We start from the raw sequence: 12,391 nt of genomic DNA on the forward strand, positions 1-12,391 counted from the left end.
GGGCAGATGGGGCGTCTTGTGGAGAGGGGATGGGAGGCAGCGAGGGATATCTGTGGGGGCTGGGGGAGGGCGACCTATGGGGGCTGTTTAATGGGGGCCGTTTAATGGGGGCCAGGTGGTTTTCCAACGGTGGCTACCATCTTATTATAATAAATTGTATTTATCTTATAGAGGAGGTGTCCGGGAGAGGGTGTCTGGGCACCGCCTGCGGGGATGAGGGCATCCCGACTGGAAATGATCTCATCACACTTCCCCAAACTCCCCCGACATCATCATCCCCAAACTCCCCTGACATCATCATCCCCAAACCCCTGACATCACCATCCTCCTTGGCCACGGCGGAGGCAGGTGGGTGACTCGCGGGCACAGCCCCCCTTCCCGGGGGTGCTCTGCCCTGCGCCAGCCCCCCTCCTGTCCCGTCCCCCTGTCACGGAGCACCCCGGGAGCTGCAGGGGGAGCAGACGCCCAGCGGCCCCTCCCCAGAGCGCAGCCCCCCTCCAGGCTGGGCTGGGGGTCCCCTCCCCAATGCAGACCTCCCGGGGCATGGCTCCGGGGCCGGCGCCCCTGGCATAGGGACCGTACGAGGCCCGTGGTCCCTCCAGGCACAACCCGGTCCTGCTGTCCTTGGGAAGGGGACAGGGGAGCCTGTCCCCCCCAGGATATTCCCCAAAGGCTCCAGGGTCCCGCCAGAGCTCTGTGGGACAAAGATCTGTCCCCTGTGAGCGACACCAGTGGGTGTGGGTACCCACGGGGGTGCTGGGCCAGGCGGGACCCTCAGGGTGAGCCTGCAGCCGCCCCGGGGGGAGGAAGCGGGACCGGAGCCGGGGCAGGAGGGGGGTCCCCGGAGCCAAGCCATCGTGGGGTCACACGGGAAGGGCAGGGGGGGCTGGAACAGTCCTACATCCCCCAACCCTCCACGAGCTGCCCCACGGCCCCACACCCCCCACGTACGTGGGGTGCCCCACGGCCGTGCAGCCCCCAAGCACCCTCCCGCCCTCCGGGGCACAGCAGACCCCTGCGTCGCCCGTCACGGCCACGGCGGTTCCCTGCCAACCCAGAGCGCCCGGACCGGGTGGCTCCGGCCACGCAGCACCGGGGCCAGGCCGGCCACGGAGGAACGAGGTGTGCCCACGGCAGGACCCGCGGGGCGGCTCCCCCTCCGCTGTCCCGGGAGCGAGGAGGGGGGGACAGTGCCCGCGCCCTGCCCGTCCCCCGCTGTGATCCGCTGCCGATGGCTCCCCCGGTGCCGGTCCTCGTCCAGCCCGGTCCCCACCGCTCCCCCCGCCCGGTCCCGTCCCGGTCCCCGCGGCTCCCCCCGGTCCCGGCGGCGGAGGCGCGTTTGCTCCCTCCGGCCGCCAGGGGGAGGTAGTGCTCCGCGTCGCGCTGCCGCCGGCGCCGCTCTGGTCCCGTTCCGTGCTCGGGCGCTGATTGGTGCGCGGCGCCAGCAGCGCGACGCCGTGGTGACGTCACTTCCGGTGGCGGCGCCGTTCCCACGCGGGCACCGATCGGCGGCCGCTCTCGGACCCCCGGGACCCTCCGGGACCCCCTGGCCCCGCCCCGTCCCGCCCCGCCCCCTGAGCCCCCCTCCCGGTACCGGGCCCATGGAGTTCCCGGCCGCTCTCTTCCCCTCCTACTTCGGCGCCGGCCCGCCCCGGGAGGAGGGGGGCCCCGCTCCGGCCGCCGGCTGGGGCGAGCACGGGCAGGTGCTGGAGGCCGGCCCCGGCCGCCGTCAGGTGAGGCCGTGGCGCAGCCCGCCCTGCCCGGGCCCGGGGGGTCGGGCCGGGCCGGGGGAGCCCGGCGGCGGCGGGCGGGGACCGCTCTCACTTCCCGCCTCCTCTCCCTGCAGGCCGGGACGGCGTTCGTGCCCCGCCGCGGCGGGACAGGCGAGAGCTGGGAACCCGCCGACGCTGCCGCCGTGCCCTTCCTGCCTCCCAACGCGGGTGAGGGCTGCGGGGGGCGGGAGGGGGGTGCGCTCTCCCGGGGAGGGGGGAGGGACACGACATCCCGTGCCACCTCCGCACCCGCCCGCTGAGCTGCCCTGCGGCTCGGGATCCCCGATGGCTCTGCCGCGCCGGCACGGGGAGCTTTAGCAGCTTTCCCTGTGGGTGCTCGCACAGGAGGGAGCAGGGACGGGCGAGCCGTTTCCCCGCGGTGCTGCAGTGGTGTCCTGGTACTCGTGCGGTACCGGCCGGCCCCTGCCTTCTCCCCGCAGGCTGCTGGGTCCCCTCACTTGCACCTCAGGACATTCTCTACCGGGGCGTCCTGCGCAGGAAGCTCCGGGCAGGCAAGTCCGGAGCCGCCCTGGACTTCGCCAAGCAGGTAGGGCCTAGGGCGCCATGTCCCGCCGAGGACCTGGGGGGACGGCGCGGGATCCCTGCGTGTCCCGACCCCTCCCTGTCCTTCCCACACAGCTGGGTCACTTCTTTGTGGATCACCCCGAAGATGCGTTTGGCTCCCTGGGGCGGCTGCTGCACAAGAACTTCTACCTGGGCAACTCCAAGCTGAGGGTCAGTGTCCGTCCAGGGGTGACAATACCGTCCCCCACCCCTCCCCTTGCAGCTGCCAGCCCCAACCTCTGCCTCCTCTCCTCCCCGCAGAGGGAGGCCCGGGGCAGCACCATCCGGATGACAGCCCTGATGGAGGAAATCGACCGTCTGGAGGCCAGGCGGTAAGCGTTCCCGTGTCCCCTGCCTTGGAGAGGGCTGTGGGGGCTCCTGCTCTCTCCCCCCACCTGACACCAGCTGTCCCCCCGACAGCGGCTGCCCCCGGCAGCACCTCGCCTCCCGCCTGCGCTGGTTCTCCCACCTCTGCCGCGACTGGCTCTTCGAGGTGCCGCTGGGGCTGCTGGCGGACTGCGTGCACGAGGAGCTGCTGCTGCAATGGGCCGGCCTGCTCTTCGACGACAGCCCCACGGGGGGGGCGCTGGCCTGGCTGCCCCCTGAAGACATGGGGGCACGCACGGGCCGCCTGGTGTACCCCGGAGGGCAGGCCATGAACCACCTCTGTATCCTTCCCCACGGGGTGTTTCCAGGGAGGGAAGGGGGGGTTTGTGTTGCACCACCCTTAGCCAGCACCCCAGATTTCCAGGATGTGGTGCTGGAGGAGCTGCCCCGCGCCCGGGGCTCCCCGGCGCAGTTTGAGCTCAACGGGCGCATCCGGCAAGTGGCTGCCGCCCGGGTGGACGGGGAAGGTGAGCCAGCCCCAGGATCCGTATCCTGGGATCCGTACCCCAGGCAGGGCAGGGCGCGGGCTGGGGGGGTCGACAGGAAGCCCCTGGGACACTGCCATCTCATGCGCCGCCTCCTGTCCCTTGCCAGATTTCGTTGGCGTCCGCTCGGACTATCACTGCGGCGTTTGGAGGGTGCCGGGCAGGACGGGGGCGGCCCCCACTGCGCTGCAGGTCATCCGCACCTGTGTGCCTGCCTCCTGCCTCACCGTCAGGTAGGCGCCAGGGGAAAGGGGCTCTGCAGGGAGGGGGCTCCGCTGCTTCTGCAGCCCTCCCCACTGCGGCGGGTGCTCCCGTCCCCGTGGTGATGCCATGTCCCCCATCCCGCAGCCCTCACCTCCCGGGGGAGCTGGCCGTCTGCACCCAGAGCGGAGCCATCTACCTCTGGAGCGTCGAGACGGGGTGAGATGGGGCACTCGGGGCCGGGAGGGGGCTCACGCAGACCCCCGGGTCTCGGGGGGTGCGGGGGGGGGACCCGAGGGAGAGGGGCAGCTCTGCCCTGTGCCGGCGCTGCCTTCTCCCCGCAGGCTGCAGCGCCTCCGCCACGACCCCCAGACCATGTTTTTTCGGGACCCTTCGTCCTGGCGCTGGAGCGACTTCACCGCCCACCCGCGGGTGCTGAGCTGCGCCGACCGCACCGGCCTGCAGTGCCTGGACGCCCGGGTGAGCCCGGGAGGGTGAGCACGGGGCCGGCGGCAGGCAGGGGAGAGGGTTCCCCAGCCCGGGGTGCTGACAGCACCCTGCTCTGCTGCTGCAGGCCCCTGAGAGATGCCACTTCGACTTGTTCAAGGTGGGCGAGGAAGCTGGCTGCCAGCAGGGCGAGCGCGTGGTGCTGCCCATGTACCTGGGCAGGGCTCACCCCTCCCAGCACCTCGTCACCACCCAGGTGAGTCCCGTCACACCTCGGGGGGTGACAGCCAGGGGCCGGGGGGACACCCCGGCACAGCCCCGGCTCCCAGCACCTGTGGGGCAGGGGGATCACCCAGCTGAGGGGGGCTGCCACGGCCTGTTGGGGTGAGCCCCCCTGAGCCATGCCCCCTGTCCCAGTTCTCCATGTACGTGCTGGACGAGCGGTTGCCGCTGGTGCCCGTGCTGAAGTGGGCGCACATGATGAAGGCCCCCCCTCTCTTTGCCCACCTGACACCGGGGGGCCCTGGAAGGAGCCATAAGGTGCTGCTCGGCGCATCCCCCACCCAGGAGCTGCTGCTGTTGCAATACCGGGGTGAGAAATGGGGCTCTGGGGGTGCTGCGGGGCTGGGTCTCCTCTGTGCCCGTGTCCCAGCCTCCTTGCCCCTGGGACCGGCTGCCACCCCAGCATCGGTGCTCACCGGTCAATTTTTGGCATGTCTTTCCGCAGGGGGCAGCCGGTCGGCCTGCCAGCTGGCGGGGCCTCCGCAGAAGCTGCACAGCGTCGCCGGCTGCCTGCAGCACCTGCCCGCCCAGCTTCCACACCGCCACCGCCTGCTCCAGCAGCGCCTCGGTGCCCCGGCTGCCGGTGGGTGTCCCGCGTCGCCCTGGGGTGCAGGTCCCTGGGGGAAGGACGTGGGCTGGAGGGGGGGAGTACAGCCCTCGCTGTGCCCTGAGGGGGGTGGTGGTCGAAAAAGCAAAAGCAAAGGCCTGAACAACCCCGTGCAAGAGATTAATGATCTAGAAAAGGACGTGGTGGGCAGGAGCCAGCAGTGAGAGCGCCCGTGGCAGGGTGGAGGCAGCCCCCACTGCTGGCCAGGCCCCCGGAGGGGGCCCGGGATCGGGACCCCGGTGGCCATGCCCCCCCCTGTCCCCGCAGGGCTGGCTGCTGCGCTGCAGGAGGACGGGCCGCGGGAGTCCCTGCTGGTTTTCCAGCTCTCCGAGGCCGGGGACGTCTTCTGCCAGAGGCTGACCCACAAAGCAGCGCAGCCCCCTGCGCCCACCTCGGGGGACGAGGGCACGGCAGCCCCCGGCTCTTCCCCTCTCTTCGACGCTCCAGCCAGCAGCCCGCCGGGCTTGGGCAGTGAGGATGAGGAGGAAGAGCAAACCTTCTACTTGTCCAACCTGGAGGTGATTATCAATGAGGAGGAGGAGGAGGAGGAGGAGGCGGGCACGCCGGCGGCTCCGGAGGAAGCCGAACTCCCCCAGGAGCCCTGTGCCAGCCCCCAGCCCTCCCCAGCGGTGCCCAGCCCAGCCGCGGCCCTGCGGTACCGCCGCTGGCTGAAGGCTCTTTCCAAGGGCTGCGGGGAGCCCCCCCGGCACGCCTGGCCCCCCACCCTCAGCCAGAAGCGCCTCTTCACCCGCAAAGAGCTGGAGGCCCCAGCGGGCGCCAGCGCCCTGCACGAGCAGGCGCGCCAGCAGCTGTGCCAGGCCATGCGGGAAGGGGGCCGCATCCAGCGATGGGACCCCCCGGCCCCCCAACCCCCTGCCCTGCCGGAGCCGGCGGAGGGTCCGGACCCCCTGAGCGCCCGTCTGACGGCGGCCTGGTCCGGGGACTGGTGCCAGTGGTGGGAGGAGAGGACGAGCTTCAACATGGCGCAGAGGCAGCGGGCGCTGCGGGAGCGGCGGCGGCGGCAGAAGCGAGCCCGCGGCCGGCGCAGCCTTTCGGCCAGCTTCACCTCCTCCCTCACCTACCAGTCCGAGCTGTCGGAGCTGAGCGATGGGGCCCCCCCACCGCTCTCCCCCGGCTGCCCCGCTGCGCTCCCCCGGGAGGGCTCCCCACCGGGCGGCACCCCCCCGGCATCGCCGGCGCCCCACGAAGAAGCCCTGCTCTCCTCCCAGAGCCTGCGCTGCCGCGGCATCCCCAAGGAGCGGCGGAAGACCCTGCGGGACTACCTGGCGGTGTGGGCCGAGGGCCCCCCCGAGCCCCCGGAGCCCCCCGGCAGCCAGGCCAGCCAGCTCTGCATCCCCTCCTCGCAGAGCCAGCTCTCCTCCGCCTCGCAGCCCCGCCGCAAGCGCCCGCGCATGGGCTTCTGAGCACCCAATAAACCCCGCCTGGCCCAGCCTCCGTCCCGGGGTCCTTGGGGGGGGACAGGGGACACGCACTGCGCGGCCACGCGTGGTCACGGCGCCCACCCGGGGGGGGGGGCGGGGGTGGAACTTAGGCGGGATCCCTGCGCGCTCCTCTCCGGCGGGGGCGTCGCGGGCGGGTGCCTGCAGGGTGCCCCGCGGCCGGGCGGTGTCGCCCGCGTGTCACGCGTGGGCGCAGGCGAGTGCGGGCGCTTTAAGGAGGGGGGGGTGTGGCCAGGGGTGGGAATGACGGGGGCGGGAGCCAATGGGGCGGCGGGGCGGGGCCGGCGCGGCGGCGATGGCGGCGGTGCTGGCGCGGGGGCTGGCGCGCGGCTGGGCGGCGCGGGGCGCGCTGCGCGCGGGACAGGTGGGCGCGAGGGCGGGGAGCACGCGTGGGGGAGGGACGGGGACCCCACGGGAGTGGGGGGGGGCTGGGCCCGGCCGGGCCTTCACCGTACGCCGCGCCCGTCGCTGCTCCCACCCCCACGCCACGGCAGGCGGCCTCGGAGCACCCGTGTGCATCCACCTTCACCCCCGCGTGCACCCCCGTGGGCATCACCCCCGTCACCCCCATGTGCGTCACCCCCCGCGTGCACCTCCCCGTCACCCCAACGTGCGTCCCCCTGTCACGCCCATGGGCATCACCCCCACGTGCACCCCCGGGCACCCCTATATGTATCCCACCACTCCCCGTATGCACCCCCCCCAGTCACCACTGCGTGCACCCCCACGTGCATCCCATCACCCCGCCCTGCATCACCCCAATCACCCCCACGTGCCCCCCCATGCATCCCCCCCTTATCCCAGCATGCGCTCCATGTCACCCCCACATGTCCCCCCGTCACCCCCATGGGCACCCCTGTCGCCCCCAGTTGCATCCCCCACCACCCCCCTGTGCGCTCCCCCGTCACACCCATGTGCACCCCTGTCGCCCCCCAATTGCATCCCCCACCAACCCCATGTGCACCCCTGTCACCCCCAATTGCATCCCCCACCACCCCCCTGTGCGCCCCCCCATCACCCCCATGTGCACCCCTGTCACCCCCAATTGCATCCCCCACCACCCCCCTGTGCGCCCCCCCATCACCCCCATGTGCACCCCTGTCACCCCCAGTTGCATCCCCCACCACCCCCCTGTGTGCCCCCGTCACCCCCATGTGCACCCCTGTCGCCCCCAATTGCATCCCCCACCACCCCCCTGTGCGCCCGTCACCCCCATGTGCACCCCTGTCGCCCCCAATTGCATCCCCCACCACCCCCCCTGTGCGCCCCCCCGTCACCCCAATAAGCGCGCGCGTGCACACACACACCCACACACACACCCATCACCCTTGCATGCGTGTCCTCCCCTCCGCCCTACGTGCCCCAGCCACCCCAGGCCGTGGGGTCCCCGTCCCCGGGTGGCCCAGGCGGTAAGGCCCGGTGTGCCCCTCTGCCCCAGCGGTGCGTGGCGGCGCCCGCCGGGCAGGACGGGGAGGTGGGCAAGGCGCGGCGGGCAGCGGCGGCCGGCGAGGAGGCGGGCGGGCAGCCCACCATCTTCAGCAAGATCATCGCCCGCAGCGTGCCTGCCACCATCCTCTATGAAGACGACAAGGTTAGCGGGGACGGCAGGGTGCGTGGGAGGGGGGGGCGGGCAGCACCCATGGGTGTGGGGCTCACCCTGCTCCCCCCCCGGCAGTGCCTGGTCTTCCGCGATGTGGCCCCCCAAGCTCCCATCCACTTCCTGGTGATCCCCAAGCGCCCCATCCCCCGGATCAGCCGCGTGGGCCCCCAGGACACCGAGGTGAGCCCCGGGGGGGGGGGGGAGGGTGTGGCGGGGTGTCCCTGGGACATTGAGGGGGACACACACACGGTGCTGACCCTCCCGCTCCCCCTCCTCGCCTGCAGCTCCTGGGGCACTTGCTGGTGGTGGCGGCGCGCACGGCGCAGGCGGAGGGGCTGGCCGACGGCTACCGCCTCGGTGAGTTGGTGTCCCCTGCTGTGCCACGGGACAGGACCCTCGCCAGTGGTCCCGGGGGGGTGGCCCGGTGTTGGGGTGGCCCGGTGTGGGGGTGGCCTGACCCCTGTCCCTCTCCTGGCAGTGATCAACGACGGGAAGCACGGCGCCCAGTCCGTCTACCACCTGCACCTCCACGTGCTGGGGGGGCGGCAGCTGGGCTGGCCCCCCGGCTGAGCCTCCCGGCTGAGCCCCCCCCCTACCCACCGCCCCCCAATAAAGCACCTCCTTGGCAGTGGCTTCGGTGGCTCTGTGTCAGGGTGGCCCTCCTGGGGGTTGGGGTGGCCAGCCTGGGCAGGGGTGGCCTCGGGTGTCACAGCAGCGGGGACACGCCAGCAGGACTCGGGGCGGGGATGCGGGTGGGACTTGATGCCTTGCTTCTTGGAGGGGGGGGTCTGGGCTCCCCACATCCCAACCTGCCCGTGCTAGAGATGCTCTGGAGCCCCCCAGTTGGAGCAAGAGGTTTTTGGGGGTGCCCGCATCCCACAGGCAAAAGGCCCATCCTGGTGCCGGGCAGGGGGGGGAGCAGGCTGGGTGCTGCAAGGGTGTCCCCGAGTTGGGGAATGTCCCGGGGGTGCCAGCAGCACCCCATGCCCTGTGCTGCCCACCCAGCCCCACTGCCACGACACAGCCCCAGCACCCCTGCGTGCCCCCCGCCCTGCCCTGGGTGCCCCCCCAAGCACCCCCGTGTTGCTGCCAGAGCCCCACACTGGGCACTGATGCGTCTCTGCCTTGCAAAAGCGAGCTAATTGCACTAAATTGAACTAAAAGCGCTGATTGCACATTTACTCCTCCCCAGCCCGGAGGGCCCTCGCTGGGAGCTACCAGGTGGTTCACAGCCGTGAGCTAAGGGCAGTGCGGGACAGGCTGCGTGGTGGGCATGCTGCCCCCTGCACATACACGTACCACCGCACCACCCGCACACCGCACTCGCCACACCATTTCTTTGTGCACCGCCATGCAAAACTCACTGCGCTGCACACCCCAGAGCCCCCCCCTGCGTGCGCACCACTGTGCAAAACACGTTGGACTGCACGCCCCAGACCCCCTGTGCTTGCACCGCTGTGCAAAAGTTGCATCACGCACAGCAGACCCCCGTGCATGCACTACTATGCGAAACGCATTGAACTGCACATCCCAGACCCCCTGTGCACGCACCACTGTGCAAAACAGCGTTGCGCACCCCAGACCCCTGTGCCTGCATTGTGGTGCACACCACAGACCCCCCTGTGCATGCACCACACTGTGCAAAACAGTGCTGCACACCCCAGACACCTTGTGCATGCACCACGCTGCAAAACATTGTGTTGCACACCGCAGACACACCCCCCCCCATGCATGCAAAACAGCCAGCACTACACACACGCAGCAGCGCCCACACACTCGTGTTTACGCACATTGACCGCAGACGCGTGCCAGCACGTGGCCACGTCCACCCCGTGAGGGGTGCACACGCGTGGGGGCTCACGCGCATGCAGCCGCGCGCTCGCCGCCGGCGCCAGGCCGCAGACGTGCGCAGCAGGCCGCTCGCTTGCCGCCGGCGCACAGCCGCCCGCGCGCTCCCTGCCCCGCGCCTCCCGCTCCCGCCGCGCGCTGGGCCGTGGCCGGGTGCCGTGGCTATATTTAGCGGCGGGGGCCGGTGCTGGCGCGGCGCACGGCCCACCTGGCACCGCCGGCGGGGACGCCTGGGCCCCCGCCAGCCGCACAGGGGACCGCAGCCCGCCGGGGAGAATGGCGTCTCTGTTCAACCCCCGGCTCGGTGGCGCTGGCGGCGGGGCCCCCCGGGAGCAGCGTGGGGCTGTGGCGGAGCCCGGTCGCTCCCCCTTCCCCCCCACCCCCCGCACCCAGTACAGCATGGGGAATGTTTTCGGGGTGCAAATGAACCTTAAAAATGTTGGATGCTGCTGCTTCCCACCTCCGAGACCTGCTTGAGCCTCAGCATGGGCTGGGGCTGCTCTTGGACATGAGACAGCCCTGCCTCGGGGCTGGGGACCCCAAAGAGGGGCTGGGGGTCCCTGGGGAGGTGGGGACTCCAAAGAGGGGCCAGGGATCCCCAGTGCATCATCCCCCAGGGCTCACCCGGAGCAGCCCCCCCCAGAGATGCCGTGCCCGGCGGAGGGCAAGTGCTGGCACGCGAGGTCAGGGGATGGACGTCTGCAATCGCATTTCCTCCTGCGCCAGGTTTATTTTGTCAGTCCCCGAGCAGCCCCGGGGCAGCACAGCGGTCACAGCCCCATGGGGCTGGGCCGGGTGTGGGGGGGGGCGGGGGCCAACGGCTGTTTTCGTTCCTCGGCTGAAGACTATCACAAATGACGCAAGTTCCCAAAAGAGCCGGGCAGGGGGGCAGCGGGGGATGTGTCAGCCGGCGAGAGGCAGCCAGATGTGCTCCAGGAGCTCCAGGGCTGCTGCCCCACGGCGATGCTGCCGGAGTGCAGCCGCACGGCGATGCCCTGTATGCCACCCCAGAGCAGTTTGCCCCACGGTGAGGGCACACCCCCGGGCTGGCATCGCCAGGGTCCCTGTCCCACACTACCGTGGTGCCTTCAGTGTCTCTCCGGTGTCCCCCAGGCACCCATGCTGCCTGGCCAGGCTTTTGGCTGCTGCCCCGGGGAGAAGCCCACGCATGTCTGGTGGGGAATCCGGGGATGCTCCTGGGGAAGAGCACCCTGGGGTGCAAGCTGAGGCAGGGTGCCCAGGCTGCCCCCCCTCCCCAGCATGAGCTGGGGTACCGGTGCACCTCAGGGGCCAGCCCCAAGCCCAGGGCCGAGCGTGGGGGCATGACCAGCAGCATGCACCCCAGCACCCTTGCAGCGAGCACCCAGCCCTCAGAGCACCCAGGCACCCGCCTCCAGTGGCAGCAGGGCTGGCGTGGCCTCAGCACTGGGGGGGGGGGGGGGGCCTTTACTGAGCTCGGGGCATGACTCCCTCCTCCCCACAGCTGTGCAGCAGATGGGCTCGGAGGAGCCCCTGCTTGGCGCGGGGCCGAGCACCCGGAGGGAGAAGCGGTCCCCGCTGGGGGCCCCGGCTGGCCGAGGCCAGAGAGGCCGGGCACGTCCCCAGCCAGGAAAAACACTGAGGCCCCAGCGTCGAGTTCGCGGTGGCCCCGGCGGCGCACGCCGCAGAGCGCTGGAATAACAGCCCTCGCGCCGGAGCCCGCTGTGCGCTATCAAAGGGCCCTTCTTCTGCCCGGCCTCCACGGGAATGGGGGCCGGGGGCCCAGGGAGGGCTGGCGGCGAGGGGAGCCGCTCCACGCCTGCGGGGGGACCGGCTGTGCCCAGCCAGGCGCCGGGCCCGTCCCGCCCCGGCACCCTGGGCCAGCTGTGGGTCCCTGGGGCAGATGGGCGCGCCCGAGGGCCAGGCCCAAATGGCGGCAGGGTGACTTGGGTCAAGTCACGGCGAGCAGCGTGTCCCCAGGCGCCCAGTGCAGGGCACGATCCTCCCGCCGCCCCAGCAGGACGGAGCCGTCCCCGACAGGGTACGGCGCCCACCCGTCCCGCCCCCTGAGAGCCTCCGGGGCCACCCCTGCCCCCAGGCCGGGACCTGCGAGCTCTGGCTGGGCCCAGGGCTCCTCCCCGGCCCCCGCCGGCAGCGGCTCCAAGGCACCAGGGCAGCCCGGGGCAGGGGGACGCCGACCCCCGGGGTGGGGACGATCCCCGGTCCTGGAGCCCAGCCCGGGCCCGGCCCCGCGCCTTCACCCCTTCCTGCCCCGGCCACGCCCACTTACCCTGGCCACGCCCCCCGGCACGGCCATTTGGCCTTGGCCACGCCCTCTTGCCCCTCTCCACGCTAATCCTGCCCCTTGGCCCCTCCCCCCCGGTGGGCCCCGCCCCCTCCCCCTCGGGCTCTCCGCCGATGGGAGGAGCGCACGCACCCGCCGCCACCAATGAGCTTGCGGCCGCGGGCGCGGCGCGGCCGGTGTTTACCGTATCCATGGCGACGGGGCAGTCACACCCCGCGCAGGCGCCATGGAGCCGGGAGTGCGGCGGCGGGGGGCTGAGACCCCCCCGAGAGTGGGCCCGGGCCAGGGGCACGGGGGGCGGGGGGGGGGCATTAAGGGGTGTAAGGACTTAGGGTGACCCCCAAGGGAGGCATTTGGGGGGCAGGGCCTGGGGAGCATTAAGGGGACAGGGGGGCACTCGAAGATGGGGGGGCCGGGGGCACGGCCGGGGGGGGGGAGGAAAGGGGGTCGCACC

At 71.9% G+C, this 12,391-nt stretch overlaps 2 protein-coding genes across 2 annotated transcripts; both read left to right on the forward strand.

The window, feature by feature from the left end:
• Positions 1 to 1,601: 1,601 nt before the first annotated feature.
• TAF1C (TATA-box binding protein associated factor, RNA polymerase I subunit C) lies at positions 1,602 to 6,197 on the forward strand. Its single transcript, XM_076362186.1, has 14 exons — positions 1,602 to 1,733; positions 1,847 to 1,940; positions 2,213 to 2,319; positions 2,412 to 2,507; positions 2,598 to 2,668; positions 2,757 to 3,004; positions 3,080 to 3,190; positions 3,318 to 3,441; positions 3,557 to 3,628; positions 3,754 to 3,889; positions 3,984 to 4,112; positions 4,274 to 4,448; positions 4,584 to 4,721; positions 5,013 to 6,197. The coding sequence occupies exons 1-14, from the start codon at positions 1,602 to 1,604 to the stop codon at positions 6,167 to 6,169; spliced, it is 2,790 nt and encodes a 929-aa protein (XP_076218301.1). The 3' UTR covers positions 6,170 to 6,197.
• A 303-nt stretch (positions 6,198 to 6,500) lies between these two features.
• HINT2 (histidine triad nucleotide binding protein 2) lies at positions 6,501 to 8,432 on the forward strand. The gene is made up of 5 exons (XM_076362270.1): positions 6,501 to 6,569; positions 7,644 to 7,796; positions 7,881 to 7,985; positions 8,090 to 8,162; positions 8,284 to 8,432. Exons 1-5 carry the CDS (start codon positions 6,501 to 6,503, stop codon positions 8,373 to 8,375), a joined length of 492 nt encoding a protein of 163 aa, XP_076218385.1. The 3' UTR covers positions 8,376 to 8,432.
• Positions 8,433 to 12,391: the final 3,959 nt, after the last annotated feature.

The sequence above is a fragment of the Aptenodytes patagonicus genome, chromosome Z (assembly GCF_965638725.1).
Source record: "Aptenodytes patagonicus chromosome Z, bAptPat1.pri.cur, whole genome shotgun sequence".
In the NCBI taxonomy this organism is placed as follows: Eukaryota; Metazoa; Chordata; class Aves; order Sphenisciformes; family Spheniscidae; genus Aptenodytes; species Aptenodytes patagonicus.